Consider the following 19,023-nt stretch of genomic DNA (forward strand, 5'->3'; position numbering starts at 1 on the left):
ACAACATGTTGTAAAAAAAAAAAAAAAAAAAAAAAAAAAAAAAAAACATACCTAGTTAAAAATAAGTGAAAATAATTATTAAAAATAATTATTCAAATAAGAATCTTCACAAATTAAAATGAAAATTTAAAAGACAATTGAGATTCAATAAGACATTCAACAAAGAAATTTTGGTGAGCTTTCGGGAATACTCAGATTTCCATCATCAGACCACTTTGCGAGTGCCTCCAGTGCTCGTAGAGTAAACACCTCTCTCGCGTCTTTTTGGTCTGATGATGGGAATGTGAGTATTCCCGAAAGCTTACCAAACTTTCTTTGTTGAATGTCTTATTGAATCTCAATTTTTTTATTTTTATTATTATTTTTTTTTAATTTTTATTTTATACCTAGTTAAATAAATGGAACAGATCATTTTCTGGCCAAAACTATCAATGGTTCCACAGGACAAACCATAAGTTTGAGAGTAGTATCGAACCCGTAACTTCTCAAATTAACAACTTAATTTCAACTTCTTTATTTCTTTTTCAGACTTGAAAGCTTGAAGAAAGAAATCTCTCGTCTGGATTATCTTCAATCGATTCGCTCTATTCAGATAGACTGCAAGCTCACTCCTAGGTATAAAACAAATAATAAAAAGCCATGCGAAGTAAGTTTATCACCTTTGATAAAAATGGCTATTTTAATTGTACTTTTTTTTATTATTAAGAGGTTTGACAGAGGGCACTGTAACTGCTATGGTCTTATCGTCCCGAAATCGAAGAGAGAAGGAGGACAGGATAGGAGAAAGCCAGCCGTTCCGAGAACGAACATTCAAACGATTCCTCGTCAAAAGTTCCATAAGAGAGAATGCTTAGTGGACTCGAAAACTGTATTGGGGACTTTCATGGGCAAAAAAAAACTGATTTTACGGGTTAATTTCCTATGGGACACTTTAAGGTTGAACACCCTGTATGAAACAGCCCATTTTATGTAAAAAGTAGGTACAAGATATAAAAATAGTAGGTATAAAACAAATAATAAAAAGCCATGCGAAGTAAGTTTATCACCTTTGATAAAAATGGCTATTTTAATTGTACTTTTTTTTATTAAGTCGATTTTATTTTACTTGTCAAAATAATGGTTTCTTGGTCTTATTATTTTTCGTTATTTTACAAAAACAATTATCGTTCACATGGGAACACAATTTTACAAATAAATAGTCTTAAATATAAAATAAATAATATAATTAAGTTGTAGCCTCTTAAAGACAAGGGTTTTGTAAATAAATAAATTCTAGCCTTGAATAAATAACCTGTATCACAAGACATTCTCAATTCACATACATACATACATTAAGCCCCTCCATACACGGGCGAAAGTTTGAGCAAATTTGACCCATACATCTTGCGAACACAAACAAATAGTTTATAGTTTGGTACAATAGTATACAAGAAAATCACAATACAATCTGAGATTCTGAGCAAAAGTTGAAGGAGAAATCTGAAGTTCAAGCAGCACACGATTTTCCAAATGGTAACCCATCCGGATATCAAACACGCTCGACGTTGCTTCAGTGTTCCATCGGGAACTGGTACCCTAAAGCACTACTTACATATACTTATTTCTTTACCTTCATTATCAAGTTTCCACCTGCTCAAATCGTCAGCATAAATGAGAACAAACGTGGATTGGCGTAGAACTTCGGACCTTACAGACTCCGAATAGCAAACATCTGACGATGAAACACAAGACCAGTCGAAATGAAATAGGTCCGAGGTAGAAGTAGTGAGGTATAAAGCAATACTTACATATAATTATTTCTTTACCTTCATTATCAAGTTTCCACCTGCTCAAATCGTCAGCATAAATGAGAACAAACGTCGATTGGCGTAGAACTTCCGACCTTACAGACTCCGAATAGCAAACATCTGACGATGAAACACAAGACCAGTCGAAATGAAATAGGTCCGAGGTAGAAGTAGTGAGGTGGATTGGTGTAGAACTTCGGATCTTACAGACTCCGAATAGCAAACATCTGACGATGAAACACAAGACCAGTCGAAATGAAATAGGTCCGAGGTAGAAGTAGTGAGGTATTTAGTGAGAGACGATGCTGAAATTAAGAAATATCAAGATCACATGAGGTGATTTAACAAGGGAGAAGATGGTTATTCAAGACGGAAAAGTTTGTCACAACATTTTTGCCTGACCGGAATTCGAACCCAGCACTTCCGGGTTCAGAGTCAACCACTCGGCAAGAGCAGAAAATCCTGGTTTAACTCTTGCTCCAAATTTAATTGGTTATTTAAGACAGAAAAGTTTGTCACAACATTTATGCCTGGTCGGAATTCGAACCCAGCACTTCCGGGTTCAGAGTCAACCACTCGGCAAGAGCAGAAAATCCTGGTTTAACTCTTGCTCCAAATTTAATCCTAAACGTGTGAAGCTCGACATTAGTAATTGTCATTCACTTTCTAAAAGGTAAGTAAGTATCCTCCAAAGGTATTAAATAATTTGTTTGTATAAAGATTTTAGTGATTTTACAAAATGTTCAACTCAAAATGATGGTATTGAATTTTCATGTCGTTAAATTGACTCGAACCCAGTCCTCCAGATTACAAGTTCAACGTTATACCTCTGAGCTATTAGGGCTGGTTTTACCTTCTATACTAGCACCATTATTTTCTCTATCTCCATCATTAGGTTTGGTAATTCTCTCTTCTTCTACCCCCGGTGTTTGCGTGTGTATTCTTCTGCCAGAGCCTTGATAACTGAGCAAGTATTTTCTCCTGGCTTTTATCATCTCTTAAGTTAAATAAAAGCATGTAAAAATGTCATCTTCTCATAATTTACCTTCTATACTAGGACTGTTATCTCTATCTCCATCATTAGGTTTGGTAATTCTCTCTTCTTCTACCCCCGGTGTTTGCGTGTGTATTCTTCTTCCTGAGCCTTGATAACTGAGCAGGTATTTTCTCCTGGCTGGCAGTAGGTAAGGACATGCACTCCAGATGTCACCTCCTGGTAAACCAACACCTGAAAAAAGAACAGGAACAATGTATACAGGGGGGAAAAAGTTTTTTTTTTTTTTTCACTTTCTATTACTACAGTATAGCGAAGCTACTTAAACTAGTTTTGGCGGAAGAGTTCCGTTCCAACTAGAAAAAAAAGAACAAGAAAAAGAATTACTTTAAATTTCAAAAATAAATTAGTGGTTCAGTAAACTACAGAGTTCATAAAATGGATATCTTCAGGGCTCCCAAAGGCTCCATTTAGGACCAAAATTGAATGGGTGAATTTCCCCTTAAGTTTCATGAAAATCAGACCCCCTATTAGTCCCTGAAGTAAAGGCAAACTCATATGCAGTCCATACCCTCACTGAAGTTTGAAATTGCTGCCTTAGGTAATGGTAGGTAAAACTTGTAGCCTCATTTTAAATGTTAATGTTAGTCAACTTTAAAGCTCTTCTAAGCATTTCTGCCTCCAGATAGAAATCAACACTCAACAGATTGAACTGTAGATCTTGTAAGTATCCTTTTTGCTTTGTTCGGTCTTACTTCAGAGACTTGCCAAAATACTTTTTGATAGGACTCGGAAGTTGTGTTCACTTACCTCGGACAGAAAATAGTGAGCAAAGAGAGGTGCCATGACTAAAATGAACAAAAGTAGAAGAATTATCCTGGATAGTTTGATCTTGGTGAACCAGCAGCAAAATCTATGACTTGATGTGAATACTGTCATTTTGGTTGAGACCAAAGAAATGTCTTATTGACTAAAAACTATGGCACAAAGGTAGGAAATCCGTTTCTTAATCGAACTACATGGTTTTCTACTAGAAAAGCGTCTATTAAAGGGAAAAAAGGTCCATTAGGTCCAAAAATGGAAGAAAAACTACAGTAAAACCCTTTCCTGTTTTTTTTTTTTTTTTTTTTTTTTTTAAAAAAATTTTTGGAAATCCGTTTCTTCCTCGAACTACATGGTTTTCTACTAGAAAAGGGTCTATTAAAGGGAAAAAAGGTCCATTAGGTCCAAAAAATGGAAGAAAAACCACAGTTACCACAGTAAAACCCCTTCCTGTTTTCCTCAGAAAAATTTGGTGTTTTAAATTTTGAAATTTCGCGCTCTCATTTACCTGGCGGCCATCTTGACCAAAGAGGTAAATGTTCGTTGGACAGGAATCAAATCGATGAAGAAAAGTGAAGCCATTTTGCTGTGAGGTGCTGCGCTCATGCGTTGAAACTCTGAACTATAGAATTCCAATGGTCGGATTGGTCGGTCAGGATTAGTGGAGGTGTCCAAATCCAAACTCCCACTTGTTCTAATACCTGATCCATACGTTGATATCAAGTCAATCCTGATCCAAGTTGAATTAACCATCAGGTAACTAACACGCAGGGGGAACGGTTGGTCCAGAAATCGAAGAGAGAATGAGGACAGGATTGGAGAAAGCCAGTCGTTTCGAGAACGAACCTTATCACTTATTAGCCCTAACTTTAACCTAATAAAATTAAGATAAAGTTCGCCTCGAGAGGGAATCGAACTAGAGATGGATACGAGTGAATACTTTACTCATTAAACTACGGATCGTCACAATATCCGTACGATCCGGATCGAAACAAGAAATACTCGATTACTGAAAAAAAGTATCCGTGAGTAAGAAAGTAATCATGAGTAAATAAATATCTTTATTCTTTAGATAGAATCCTATGAGTAATGTATTCGACTATTGAGTTGAGTACAAGAACAAGAAGAGAAAAGAAAGGTGTCTGTATCTACCTACGCGATGATATTATGATGAGTACGAGTAAAAAGTATTCGAATACTTTTGTACTCACTAAAGTAATCGGATAGACGCTCGATCCGTATCCGCGGATACGGATCGTGAATGTATTCAGTATTACCCATCTCTACCTTGGAACCACTTTCGCATTACTTCAAGGCACACTTAAGAGGTTTGATAGAGGGAACTGTAACTGCTAAGGTCATATCGTCCCGAAAGCGAAAAGAGATGGAAGACAGGATAGGAGAAAGCCAGGAGTGTAGGTAGTAGAATAGATACATTACACACTACATACCTAATATTAAACATAATTACATACCTACTAATAAACAGAGTACCTATGTAGGTGCCATGTATACTACTTCAAGGGCACTTGTGCTCAGGTGTACGCGATGTTTCGCAGTTCGCACATCAGTCTTTTTCATAAAGTCTAGGTACATAGTCTAGGTAAAAAAGGGGTTTTTTAAAGACTGATCTTTCTATGAAACCTTCTGGAAAGACAAAGTAGGTACGGCTATAAAACTGTGTATAAAAACAGTGTAAAAGTAAACACTACTTGCACCAGAAATGACCTGACTGCATGTACATGCCTCAGCAGCCGTCAACGTTGCAGAGCTCTGGAGGAATACCATTTGACATTCATGTGAGAAGTCTTGGATAGGTACCTCCCTTAAGAGTAAACAAATGTTTGCTCGTCCCAAACAGACAAGCAAACATTTTGCATACCCATACAAGTCGTACCTTACCTAGCCCTACATCAGTTATACGTAAAAGTAGATATGTAGGTACTTAAAGCTACTTTCAAGTTGTCATACCAACATAAAGTGGGTAGGTACTTCAAAAAAGCTGACACCGAAGAAGAAAAAGAAGAAGAAAAAGAAGAAGAAGAAGAAGAAGAAGAAGAAGAAGAAGAAGAAGAAGAAGGAGGAGAAGAAGAAGAAGAAGAAAATATTCGGATGACGATAAACAGGCATTCTACCTAACGAGTGGAAAAATGTTTAATAGCCTCCACCTACCTATTTCCATAGCATATACGTTCTCATAATAGCGTGATGAGCTCATCACAGTTAAGGCCAAATTGGGAGGGACATTAAAAAAATAATAATTCCCAGAACTCCGCAGATGAGAAGGGAAGATAAAAACTTCAAATGTGAAGCACTAGGCTTTCTCTTGAAATTGAAATGAGTGTTTCACCGCCGTTTTTATTTCGTAGCGATGAAACAACTGCTACATTGGACGCTTGTGGTCTGTGTCGTAGCATGCCCATCCCGTAGTATGCCTCTCATCAGATGGGCGAGAAGAGACACAATACTTCCCATTTAGGTGCTGGCTCAACACGAGAACACCAGAAAGTAACCCGTTGAAATATTTGCAATCGAAAAACGAACATATTATGCAAAGAAGAAATATTGCTCTCCCCCATGAGGATACCACGCTCCAGAAAAGCCACTGGATTCACATGGCCACAGGTAAATAGCCAAACTTGAAGTCAAAACTGTGAAAAGTATCTTTAAAAGGTAGTCAGCTCCCATGGTGTAGTGGTCACTGCGCTCGCCTTGTAGGTACGCGGGAGATCCGGGTTTGATTCCCGGCGGAGTCAAAAAATTTGTATCATGCAAATGATTGATTCCGTGACTGACCGTTGCGGGGCCCACTCAGCCTCGTGAGGACAATGAGTAGCTATGACATATAAATGCACATAGCGACCGGTGCCAGCATGGTAGGAAAACATTGGATGTTAGGATTATTAAGATATTGGGAAAAATCCTACAGTTGCACCAAAGTTGTGATATAATAACACAAATCTTCAAATTCTAGCAGTAAAGCAGTTCTACTCGAAAAGGTAAATTTAAGAGTTTTGTAGGAAGTATTTTTTTTTTAAGAGGTTTGACAGAGGGAACTGTAACTGCTATGGTCTTATCGTCCCGAAATCGAAGAGAGAAGGAAGACAGGATAGAAGGAAGACCCGCGGCCTAGCGCTTACAAGGCAGACGCACTACCAACTAAGCTAACTAGGCTGGCAGTAAATAATGTAATCTGAGATATTAGCTGAAGAAATAGGGGTTAGTATCCTGAATAACGTATCAAAGGTCCTAACAAATATACACTTAAGACACTGAAATATTATGTAATTATGGATAACTTACATGGTTATGTTTGTATTCACATGGAAGATGGAAAATGAAATGATGTGACATGAGTACATTTTAGGAACCAAAAGACTTTTAATTTATTTAATTTGCATAAGAAATTAAGTCCAGACTTCAGAAAAATAGGGTAAGATAAAAATGGGTTAAATGATAAAAATGTATTTTGTAGAATAGTTCACTTCACACATGTACAACAAAAATTTAAATTTACATTTACCCGCTTTTAATTATACTTATTTTCTGAAAGTTAGATAAATGATAAAAAATCAGCCCAGAAAACCTCTAACAAGCGCTAGTCATAACGGGCGTAAAAATATATAGTACTACTGATAAAAATAATAAAATACAAAGTTAATTCAGGGTTTAACTTGAATCTTGATTAGCATTGATCATTGATAGATAGTAGATTGCCCTAAGAAGAAGAAGAAGAAGAGAGACTTGCTATTGCTACAGTGATTTCAGTGAACATTAATTTAATATCTGGTCTCTAACATTAATAATAATAACAGCAACATTTTTGTGAAGTGCAAGTTGTATACTAGTGTGTAGAGTGCTTTCACTACTAAGGTCCAAGTATTTTCTTTGCCCTGATCACAACTGCTTTCACTAAAAATAAAGAAAACCAAGTATCTTATCTCCAATTAATAATTAACAAGTATCAACCTACAGCTGTAAGTACCTAAAGCTGTAAGTACCTCCAATTAATAATTAACAAGTATCAACCTACAGCTGTAAGTACCTAAATTATCATCAGTAGAACCTACGGGTTCAATAGAAGGGATATCTCATATTAAATTAAATTTTAATCATTTTTCATCATCTTCGTTATTCCCACTGATTTATACAATTTAGAGATTGGCATTTGGTTTAGATTAGGCCATAGTGGCCTGCGCCTGTATGTGTCATCGGGAAAAGGCTGAAAAGAGAAAAGACATTTTAATCTACAAAAATTCACACAAAAAAAAAAAAAAACAAGGTACCGGAAGCCCAATCGAATGACTGGGTTCCGGAACTCTGTATCACGAAGTTCAATACTTACAAAATAAATCAGGGGAAGTAACTTAATAGAGTCCTTTCACCCTGACTTGTGGCACCCTATGATAATAATAATATTATACTTTTATTGATAAGAATGGAACAACATAATGATGAAATTATGATTGTCTTATATGAAACAGCTAATACTTATATGAAACAGCTATTTATCTATCTCATAGACATAAGTAGTATCTACATATGTGCGCTTATTTAGGCAAGGTTTTACAGTGAAATACCTACCTTGCAGAAAAAAAAAAAATGAGGAACTAGGGAAGTTTTTCTTTTCTTTTTTGTAGGACAAATGCACATATCCTGTATTTTGTATGCGCGCCTGACATTAGATTGTGTATGCAATGTCCTATTTCTTCTCTTTGTCTAAACTTGAAAAAACTTGGAATTTTGTTGATCCTTAAACATGAGGTACCTATTTAAATATTATTCTGTTTTTGAGTCCAAATTAATCCTTGTGCTCGTTTTTTCTCTCTCTCTCTTTCCCTGCCTCGTTGGTGAAGTGGTCAAGACGCTCGCCTGGTAAACGCCCTCCTCGTGGGTTCAATCCCAGCCGAGGTAAGATACCTATGGAATTTTATCCCCAATATCATTTGAGAATTTGACCACATAAAGGGTGGCCCAATAAGAACGCAAGATTTGAAAGGGTCTTAACTTTGTTATGCGTTATTTTAGTCTGCCCAATCTTTGGCAAATTTAGTCATCATGAAGTCTAAAACTGTTTAACAACACGTTAGCTGTTTTTGTGGGGGATGTATGTATAATTGTAGGTATATAGATGGTTATTATTTGTCTCGATTTATTTAAAATTGTGTTGCTGGGAAAAAGAACTGCTTAGTGATTACATTGAGGCTAAGTTATTCTGGTTGATCTGATGGTATAGCAGACGGCTTCGTTGTGGCAGTAGTGGGGTTCGATTCTCTTCAGCGTCACTAAACCGACGGACTTCTTTTCCTCTTTGGAGTTGAATTCGAATTCTTCTTTGGAATTGAATTTGAAATGCTGTGAACAGAACAGCGAAGAGTAAAAGAGTGATAAAAACGAAATGAGCTACAGTAGTGTGGGATCGGCCTGTGTGGTGTTGACTTAGGAGTTTAATATTGATATTGAAAGTAGCTGGCCTGAGGAGATACTGGAAACAGTCAGTAACTTCTTTTCCTCTTTGGAGTTGACTTCGAATTCTTCTTTGGAATTGAATTTGAAATGCTGTGAACAGAACAGCGAAGGGTAAAAGGGTGATAAAAACGAAATGAGCTACAGTAGAACCTCGATTATTTCAACTACAAAATCCATTGGTTTTTTTCTATCTTTCAAAGGATTTCCTATTTTATCAGAGGAAAAGATCATAGAAAGTGATCATTTCAACTACCGCCCGGTCGATAAAATTTTTCTTTCAAGTGAATTCAGTGTAAAGTTAAAATGAGTGATGAAAAATCGTTTCACGTTTATAGTGCCCCTGGGCCTTTGATTTTTAAAACAAATGAATTAAAGTCTTTGTGGCCAAGATGGAGACGCCCGGTCGAGGTTCTACTCTACTGTATTTTTACATTCTTGTCTGTAGGTATCTTGAGATCTCTGTCTATTTGTTTGTCTGTATGAATCAAATCTTCTGACCTAAGCCCCGGTCCCAATTAGTTGAAATAATCGAGGTTCTACTGTATTTTTACATTATTGTCTGTAGGTATCTTGAGATCTCTATTTGTTTGTCTGTATGAATCAAATCTTCTGACCTAAGTCAGACTTTATAGTACCTACCTATGTATTGTATATGGATCAAATGTTATGAAAACTTTTTCCGAAGTAGGTAGGTACATGGGTTCAAATCTTATGTATGAAAACTTTTTTGTATTACAAATTTACAAGACTTTAACCTTGCTTCCCCTGATGTTTACTAGGCGACAGATCTAGATCTGTCAGACGGTCTGAATGTGACCTAGGACTGTCTCATAGGTCTGTCAGATGGTCTGATTGTGCTCTAGGGCTGTCAGACATTCTGAGTGTGACCTAGGACTGTCTCATAGGGCTGTCAGACATTCTGAGTGTGACCTAGGACTGTCTCATAGGGCTGTCAGACATTCTGAGTGTGACCTAGGACAGTCTCATAGGTCTGTCAGACGGTCTGATTTTGATCTAGGACTGTCAGATGGTCTGAGTGTGACTCACCTTGGCTTGTCTAGACGTTGCGTTCTGCAGCCTGATTGTGCTCTAGGGCTGTCAGACATTCTGAATGTGACCTAGGTCTGTCAGACAATCTGATTGTGACCTAGGTCTGTCAGACAGCCTGATTGTGCTCTAGGGCTGTCAGACATTCTGAGTGTGACCTAGGTCTGTCAGACAATCTGATTGTGACCTAGGTCTTTCAGACAATCTGAGTGTGACCTAGGTCTGTCAGACAATCTGATTGTGACCTAGGTCTGTCAGACGGTCTGATTTTGATCTAGGACTGTCAGATGGTCTGAGTGTGACTCACCTTGGCTTGTCTAGACGTTGCGTTCTGTTTGCCTCCATCTCTACTGACTCGGATAGGACTGCCAGTCCCTCCTCCTACTCCTCCAGTGCCCAGCCCTGTACCAGCGGTCCCCAATCCTGTCCCCAGCCCTCCCAAGCCAAGGCCCAGCGAGGACAGAATGCCAGAGTTGAGCAGGCCCGTACCAAACAGTCCCGAGGGACCTAGTAGTCCCGTGTTCAAGAGACCATTGGTCCCAAGCAGTCCCGGGATGAGTCCAATGGTTAGTCCGTTCCCAATGCCCAAGAATCCGTTGATTCCGCCCAATCCGCCAGATCCGCCAAATCCTCCAGCGCCACCAAAACCACCACCAGCGCCACCAAAACCACCACCGGCGCCGCCAAAACCGCCTCCCCCGCTTCCGAGGCCGCCAAAACCACCAGTGACCCCCCCTATGGGCGCCAAGAGAAGTCGAAAGAAGGGCGCCAGCAAGATGAAGATGGTTTGGAGGAAGAAGATGATGAAGAGGAGAATCGAGACGAGAGTGATGGGCTCCAGACCTGTCCTGTTGGGACGGAACCCCCGGGATATGGGGTTAGTCGTGTAGGAAGTTCATTTTGGGATATTTTGGAAGTCATCAACAAAAATGTTGATTGCAAAATAATAATAAAATTAAACCAATCAACAGTAATTTATTTTTTTTTCTTACTAATCTTGTATGACGTGACGTAGAAATTTCTCTTTTGTAGCTACCTGATTTGGGAGGATGTACATTAATAGATTGATAATTTATACCTATGTGGGTATCTAAAGCATTGGGAAACCATCCAATACGTGGTACTTAGTAAAACAATTAAAATTAAACAAATCAACAGTAATTTAATTTTTTTCTTTTTTTTTTCTTACTAATCTTGTATGACGTGACGTAGAAATTTCTCTTTTGTAGCTACCTGGTTTGGGAGGCTCCAGTTTTCTCATATCACCACCTTTAACTTCTTCCTAACATAATTATGTACATTAATAGATTGATAATTTATACCTATGTGGGTATCTAAAGCATTGGGAAACCATCCAATACGTGGTACTTAGTAAAACAATAATTTTATTACTTTTTTCTTCTTCTTTTAGGCGCTTTAAAATTTTATTACTTTAATTGCTATCATAAACTTATATTAAATTTATAGGTATCTGTATGGCCCCCGATATTGTCTCTACTGTATAATTTATTGTGATGCCTACTTTTTAATTTTTAATGTAAGTATTCTAAATGTTCACATATCAGCTTATCAAATAAAGAAAGTAGGTACCTATTGGTATGGAAATAATGGAAAGTAAAAATCATAGGTAAATAAGGGAGGTACTTACAGGCGCAATGTGGTGGGATATCTAGGCGACACCTCGTGGTGGTGAATAGAAGAATCGAAAATGTCGTATTTATCATACTTATCCATTCTTCCTTCAACTTGTTCTGTCTATTTTTTCGGTAAAAAGCTATTTTTTCTTTCTATTTTTTCTTTCTATTGTCTATTTTTTCTTTCAAACTGCCTTGGGTAGTAGGTAGTTATTAAGAAATAAAAGTTTGTATCCAATTACACTCGAACCTGTCTAATTGGGAAGCCAAGGGACCGGCAATTTTTTCCCCGCTTATCCAAGTTTCCCAATTAGAAGTGAAGGGGTCACGATTTTTTTCCCATTTTATCCAGGTTTCCCATTTGGACGGGTCCTAATCAGACAAGTTCGACTGTATATTTTCCAATTTTTTTCAAAATCGGACCAACAGTGTTTGATTCAGAATTTTGAGCTAAAACTTGAAGCTCACTTCGTTTGGTGGTCCAAACGTTTTTTGAAAGAAACTAGTAGGTAACTTATTGATGTTGGTGATCTTAGCGTTACTGATCTTCAAAGCAAGCCCACAACGGAAAAAATCTGGCCAACAACTGAATCAAAAACTGAAAAATCGAAAATCACCTGTGCAAAATAACATGACATCAAGACATCTTGTCTAAGTTTGAGAGGATGTGAGAATCAGTGTCGTGGTTTTATCAGGTCACTGCAGATGTGATTGATGTCAGGACATTTTGTAGTGGCGGCTATACGACTCTAGTTGTGGGATGACTGTGATTGCATCAGTGGAGGTGTCTATGATTATGATTTCTTTCAATCATAGACCTTGCCAGCCTAGTTAGCTTGGAGGGTAGCGCGTCTGCTAGGTCGCGGGTTCGATTCCCGCCTGGCGCGGATTTCATCCCAAACATAAGGTTCGTTCTCGGAACGGCTGGCTTTCTTATAACCCGTCTCCCTTCTCTCTTTGTTTTCGAGAAGATGGGACCTCATCAGTTACAGATCCCTCTGTCAAAACCTCGAAAGAAAAGAAAAAAATCCAAAGTCGATTTTATTTTACTTGTCAAAATAATGGTTTCTTTAGTGTATATAACATGTTCTAGTATGTTGGCACACTCTAATAAATATAAATAAATAAAAAAATGGTTTCTTGGTCTTATTATTTTTCGTTATTTTACAAACAAGTATCGTTCACATGGGAACACAATTTTACAAATAAATAAATAGTCTTAAATATAAAATAAATAATATAATTAAGTTGTAGCCTCTTAAAGACAAGTGTTTTATAAATAAATAAATTCTAGCCTTGAATAAATAACCTGTATCACAAGAAGACATTCTGAATTCACATATATACATTAAGCCCCTCCATACACGGGCGAAAGTTTGAGCAAATGTGACCCATACATCTTGCGAACACAAACAAATAGTATATAGTTTGGTACAATAGTATACAAGAAAATCACAATACAATCTGAGATTCTGAGCAAAAGTTGAAGGAGAAATCTAAAGTCCAAGCAGCACACGATTTTCCAAATGGTAACCCATCCGGATATCAAACACGCTCGACGTTGCTTCAGTGTTCCATCGGGAACTGATACCCTCTGCTGGCAACACAAATCTTTAAGATCTTCTCACATTATTGGCGTATTGCCCCTGGTAGTTGCCCGGAGGATCATAGTTGGCTACCACCAAGATGTGCCCGTTCTTCCTGGCAATGCCCACTCCAAGTTTGGAACTGCTCTTCCACACAACTTGAGTGAAATGTCCTGGGGAGCAAAGAAAACAAAGAGATATTAGACAATAGATCAGTTGCGCTTACTTGGGTGATGTTTCAAAGTCATAGAGCAGGAAAAATGAGGACCAACGGAATTTTTCTTTCTCTTAGTATCATTGCTAAATGATTCAATCTAAAGTGCAAATTACATTGAACGTGTGATCATATTTGACCGAGATAAATCGATTTAAAAAATACCGGTAAATCGTGAAGTTTGACGTCACGGCATATCTAGATCCCGAGATAAATCGATTTAAAAAATACCGGTAAATCGTGAAGTTTGACGTCACGGCATACGCTCCCGTAGCCTAGATCCCGAGATAAATCGATTTAAAAAATACCGGTAAATCGTGAACTTTGACGTCACGGCATACGCTCCCGTAGGCGCGATGACGTCAATAATCCATGACTCCCGCTTCGTTTGTTTGTGCGCAAGCGTTTCTGCGCATTTCGACGTGAAATCTGACGTCACAACTCTTTGAACTTTTTCATTAGAACGGCAATTAAAAATTGAATTTTCGACCTTTTAAAGTTACTTTTTCGGAGTTTTGACCTCACATTCGGATTTTTCACAACTTTTTACGTAGGAATCGACCTTTTATTAATAATATTTTGCCAATTGCAACTCCTCCATTATATGTGGAAAGAAAGAGAAAGAAGTCTGCCTGGGGGACTTTAAACATGAGGGCCGGAGTTGAGGGAGCATACCTGCCTGAAATTTCCCTCGCTAAAGAAACAGTACGTAAAGGTTCAATGCGAAGGGCATCCACTGATTGAACCTGCACCCTTCCGTTTAGCAAGAGATCGTGTCTTGGGGTTGACCCCTACGCTATCGATGCATAACGGTCGTCAATAAAAACCATTATCGAAGGACGTAGATTACAAAATGCGGTAGCGATAATGGGACTACATGTCCTAATTCGACAGTCTAAATAAAGCACTAGCGCTCCGCTCCGCAAAGTCAAAATATGACTGTAATTAATAGGTACAAAAATGGCAATCCATTTGGTAAACGAATACGGAAGGATAATCCAGGCGGAAAAAAGATCCGGATAGAACGAGTAACACACGATCTGACAGCTCAGTTAAGACAACTTAACTGAGGAGCTGTCAGATATCCACCCTAGAGAGCAACTTAAAGCAAGAGCTATTCATTATTCATCTAGATATTTACCAACCAATACTCCTGATAGTCGTGATATAATATGTGTCTACTACAAAAGCGATTTTATTTATCTCTAGTAGTAGTGCCTACACAACCTATTAACACCACAAGAGGTATCCCTCTGCTGTCTCTACACCCACTGGAAAACCTTATAACTTGGAATACACAATCTACCTACTGCTGTAATAGTGCGTTTACTACAAGACCTAGGCTTGGGGATGTGATGGACAATGACAACCTAATAACTACTGGGTACTGCAGAGATCAATCTACGTATATAATCAAGCGAACAACTATATGCAAAAGCAAGTCACGATTCCATCAAGCCAAGTTCCATATCCTCCGGTTTGCCTTAAGGAAATCGTGCATGAAATCTTTTATTTGTAAAGTTTAAAAAGTTTTCAAGATTCAAGGAAGTCATTTTCCAGAGGTAATCTTGGTCTTCGGTTATCCTGCGCGCTTGCCTGGTACACTGAGAAAAAAATCTGGTGTGAACATCACACGACTTTCTATTACATTTGCAGAATACGTAGGTATTTGAAAAGTAATAGAAAATAAAAGAATGAAGTTGGCCATGTTAGGTTCGCGGCCAAAGTAGGGCCTGTACAAACTGATCTCATCGTACCACGACTTCACCGCATTTTTAACAGCTTCCTCATCGGTGAACTTATATCCCGATCCCATCCATATGTTTTCGCCGAACTTGTTGTTAGGCCGGTGCTGCAGGTGACCGCCCCTGGCAATAGAACCGATCAGCTTGCTCGCCCAAGCCTGGGCTACCTTGGCCACCTGGAAGAAAACAAAGAATGAATCAATCATTGAACAAAGAATGAACCGGCAGGCCTTATACCTGTATCGTAAGGCCCGCCGCAAATTAAAAGCGAAAAATCTAACCTATGAAAATGATGGAATTTTATCCTAAACACGTAAGGTTTTTGGGCTACCTTGGCCACCTGGAAGAAAACAAAGAATGAATCAATCATTGAACAAAGAATGAACCGGCAGGCCTTATAGGTACCTGTATCGTAAGGCCCGCCGCAAATTAAAAGCGAAAAATCTAACCTATGAAAATGATGGAATTTTATCCTAAACACGTAAGGTTTGTCTCGGGACGGCTGGCTTTCCCTACCTCTCCCTCTCCCCCTTCTCTCTTCAACTTCGGTACGTTCAGACTCAGACCTCCGCTGTTACAGGTCCCCCTATCAAACCTCTTCGATTTATGAACAAGAGTGATCGTTCTTAGATCAGTCTCAAGTCAAAATTGACCAATCAAATGCCTTGAGACTATGCTTAGCACGAACTTAAGAGCCAGCATTTTGTTCATAAATATGGGTGTTGAATTTGCTCAGGAAAAGGCTTCTACAGGTATCCCAATGGTCCAATCAGAACCAAAATCCTTTCAGTGAATATCCTTTATTGAGAATGCTCCGGGACGGCTCCGCACAATCTTCGAACGTACTCAGAAGTCGACAATGAGCATGAAACTATAGGCCCGAACCTCAGTGTAATACCTTGGGTAAAACCCCGCTATAATGATTCATAAACCCAAACAAAGTAACAACCTTCTACTTTCTAGACATATGATACCAACCGAAGAGTAAGTGGACACTTTCTTAACAAGTTCAATGCACTTTGTGTAATGATATGTTATGATGACTCCATAATGGAGGTACCACTGCACAAATCAATAACCCTACCTTCCTCAGTTCATGGAAACAATTAAGACAATAATAAAAATATGAATCCTGGGGATATATCTTGAATATTGCTCACCATTTGAAGATTTGGAAGAATTTGTTTCACAACTGTTGCGAATCTGGTGTGCATCAGGCTTTGTAAGTTGATTAGTTCATGTTCAGTAGCCAGTGCCAATTGAGTAGTTATGATGGGAGGCACACACACAATAGTACAAAGACCTAACAAAGATACCATTGTACTATTATGAGTAGTATCTAACATTGCCAATGAATTGTTACTGATACAAAGGAGTAGCATTGGGATCAATTCAGACTAGACTAAATCTAGACGGCTTTATGCTAATCCAAATATTAGAATTGTTATGCCTCGGGTCTACTGTCTTGTGTTGACTCTCTGTTACTTTTTGTATGTTTTTCATACATCTGCGAATCTGCGCTTGTACAGAAGTCAAAAATTGAAAATATCTTTCAGGGCTTCTACAGGTATCCCAACGGTCCAATCAGAACCAAAATCCATTCAGTGAATATCCTTTATTGAGAATGCTCCGAGACGGCTCCGCACAATCTTCGAACGTACTCAGAAGTCGACAATGAGCATGAAACTATAGCCCCGAACCTCAGTGTAATATCTTGGGTAAAACCCCGCTATAATGATTCTTAAACCCAAACAAAGTAACAACCTTCTACTTTCCAAGACATATGATACCTCCAACCGAAGAGTAAGTGGACACTTTCTTAACAGGTTCAATGCACTTTGTGTAATGACTGGTTTTTGGTGGTTCGAGTCCAAGTCAAATCAGAAAAATTAGCATAGCGTATTAAGCGGGGAATAATATGTATTTGTGACGAACATTCATCCTGAACACAATTTTTATCATCCGATCCGCTGATGTGAAAGTCACCTTGCGTTAACCATAACTCCTCCTTGAGACCTTAATGACCTAGGCCCGTGTTTCCATCAAGTTTCCTTCCAAATTCTGCAGAGAATTTTCCATTGATTCCGTTTTCCCATTAATTTCTGCAAATAGAATATGCACGCTCGCATCTTCAATAACTTTGTGCCAAGTTTGCGAAATGAGGCATTTTATATTCCTAAAAATAATGCATGATGTACGATTATATGATGTCTCCAGTGTCGGATACACGATAGAAAATTCCGTGTTCAGACGAGGTCGGCGTTTTTCGTCAGCCTCTCAATCACCCTTAGCTAAGGTGATTGGTTTTGGCTACAAAATTTGACTAGTCGATGGCCTTCGCACTCAACCTTTGCTATTTCTTTAGCAAGGGAAATTTCAGGCTGGTATCCTGTCACTTAGCCAGACTAAGCTGGTCTACTTCCTGTTTGAAGGCCTCCGGCCAAAGATAATAAAGCCTTGTATCCTCTTAGTTCGAAGTTTTCTTGTCAGGTTGTCATTTCTAGATGTCATGTCATTTCTACCCCGAAGATAAAGTTACCATTCCCTACATAACAGTGTAGAGCCTAGACTGTCCAGAGGTTCGCCCCCAAATCAAGGACGAAGGACGCCACTAAATTTACCAAAGATGACATCAGAGACGTAGAGTCTGCGAGAGGAACCCTGGACGACCATGTCCATACATCACATAACACCAACTATACCCTTCAGACACATAATACAACACTAACTATAAACCCTACAGATGACTAACTTGTCAAATTGTCCATACATCACATAACACCAACTATACCCTTCAGACACATAATACAACACTAACTATAAACCCTACAGATGACTAACTTGTCAAACATAACTACAACCAAGAATAAATGTAGATATGTTATCTGCCTACTATATGTATCTTTACCTACTACTCTACAACTACTACATTTGTATCTACAGATGTTAAAGTTCCATCGAGAGATGTTATCTGCAAATACTACCAGTAAGCAGGGCCGTATCCAGGATTTTGTCGAGGGAGGGGGGCCGTGAGTTTAGACAGTGATATACCCGGGGGTGGACGCTTCAAATTTCCAGAGTCTGGCCTACGGTTAAGGAGAAAAATTAAGCTCGAGGGGCGGAGGGCGGGCCTTCTCCCCCTCGTAAATACGGTCCTGCTAGCAAGCACATCTGCATTTATTTAATATCTACGAATGTTGAAAAAAAATCCCTAGCCAATTATAAAATAAGGTAAGCCATTTTGCAACTATTCAAGAAAACGATGAGGAAAGACTATTTGGACTCTTTCTTTTGGTTACACAAAATGTTTTCTGAGCAAACCTACACGGATACGATTTCGGTGTGATCAAATTCAGTCAGGAACTATTTTGGCAACTGAACCCAGGAATTTGCCAATTTGGAATGGTGTGACACTCATAGACACGGGCAGCCTATTTGATCACTCGAAATTATTCCCATGGCAATGTATATCATTAACATGATATTAGTTGAAATTATTATGAGTGTCATACGAATAAAATTATTATCTATCTATCTATCATGATATTACTTGGACAAGAAGAACGTTCAGACAGAGCCATTGGTATTTAAGAACAAAGCATGTGACTTCACACGTGATGGCAATCTGACCGAGTTTTCAATTGATATTTGGAAAAAGCTTCAGGAACATCGACAGCATTTTATAGCCATTACTAGTATGTTAAGTAGAGAGAAAGCAGGAAAGA

General features: G+C 38.4%; 2 protein-coding genes and 1 long non-coding RNA gene across 3 annotated transcripts; all 3 read right to left on the reverse strand.

The window, feature by feature from the left end:
- Positions 1-7,032: 7,032 nt before the first annotated feature.
- LOC113471152 lies at positions 7,033-7,861 on the reverse strand. Its single transcript, XR_003393957.1, has 2 exons — positions 7,605-7,861; positions 7,033-7,544 (listed from the first exon to the last, which is right to left on the reverse strand). It is a non-coding gene; the product is annotated as an uncharacterized LOC113471152 (long non-coding RNA).
- Positions 7,862-8,808: 947 nt separating this feature from the next.
- LOC103518210 (glycine-rich cell wall structural protein 1-like) lies at positions 8,809-11,853 on the reverse strand. The gene is made up of 4 exons (XM_008483270.1): positions 11,768-11,853; positions 10,427-10,967; positions 9,097-9,162; positions 8,809-8,958 (listed from the first exon to the last, which is right to left on the reverse strand). Exons 1-4 carry the CDS (start codon positions 11,851-11,853, stop codon positions 8,809-8,811), a joined length of 843 nt encoding a protein of 280 aa, XP_008481492.1.
- A 1,513-nt stretch (positions 11,854-13,366) lies between these two features.
- On the reverse strand, positions 13,367-15,638 carry LOC103518211 (pathogenesis-related protein 1A-like; the record flags this gene model as incomplete). Its single annotated transcript, XM_017447740.1, has 3 exons — positions 13,367-13,512; positions 15,297-15,474; positions 15,630-15,638. Coding segments are annotated over 3 exons (333 nt in total), but the record flags the coding sequence as incomplete, so codon positions are not given.
- Positions 15,639-19,023: the final 3,385 nt, after the last annotated feature.

The sequence above is a fragment of the Diaphorina citri genome, unplaced genomic scaffold (assembly GCF_000475195.1).
Source record: "Diaphorina citri unplaced genomic scaffold, Diaci psyllid genome assembly version 1.1 scaffold2118, whole genome shotgun sequence".
NCBI classification, from domain to species: Eukaryota; Metazoa; Arthropoda; class Insecta; order Hemiptera; family Psyllidae; genus Diaphorina; species Diaphorina citri.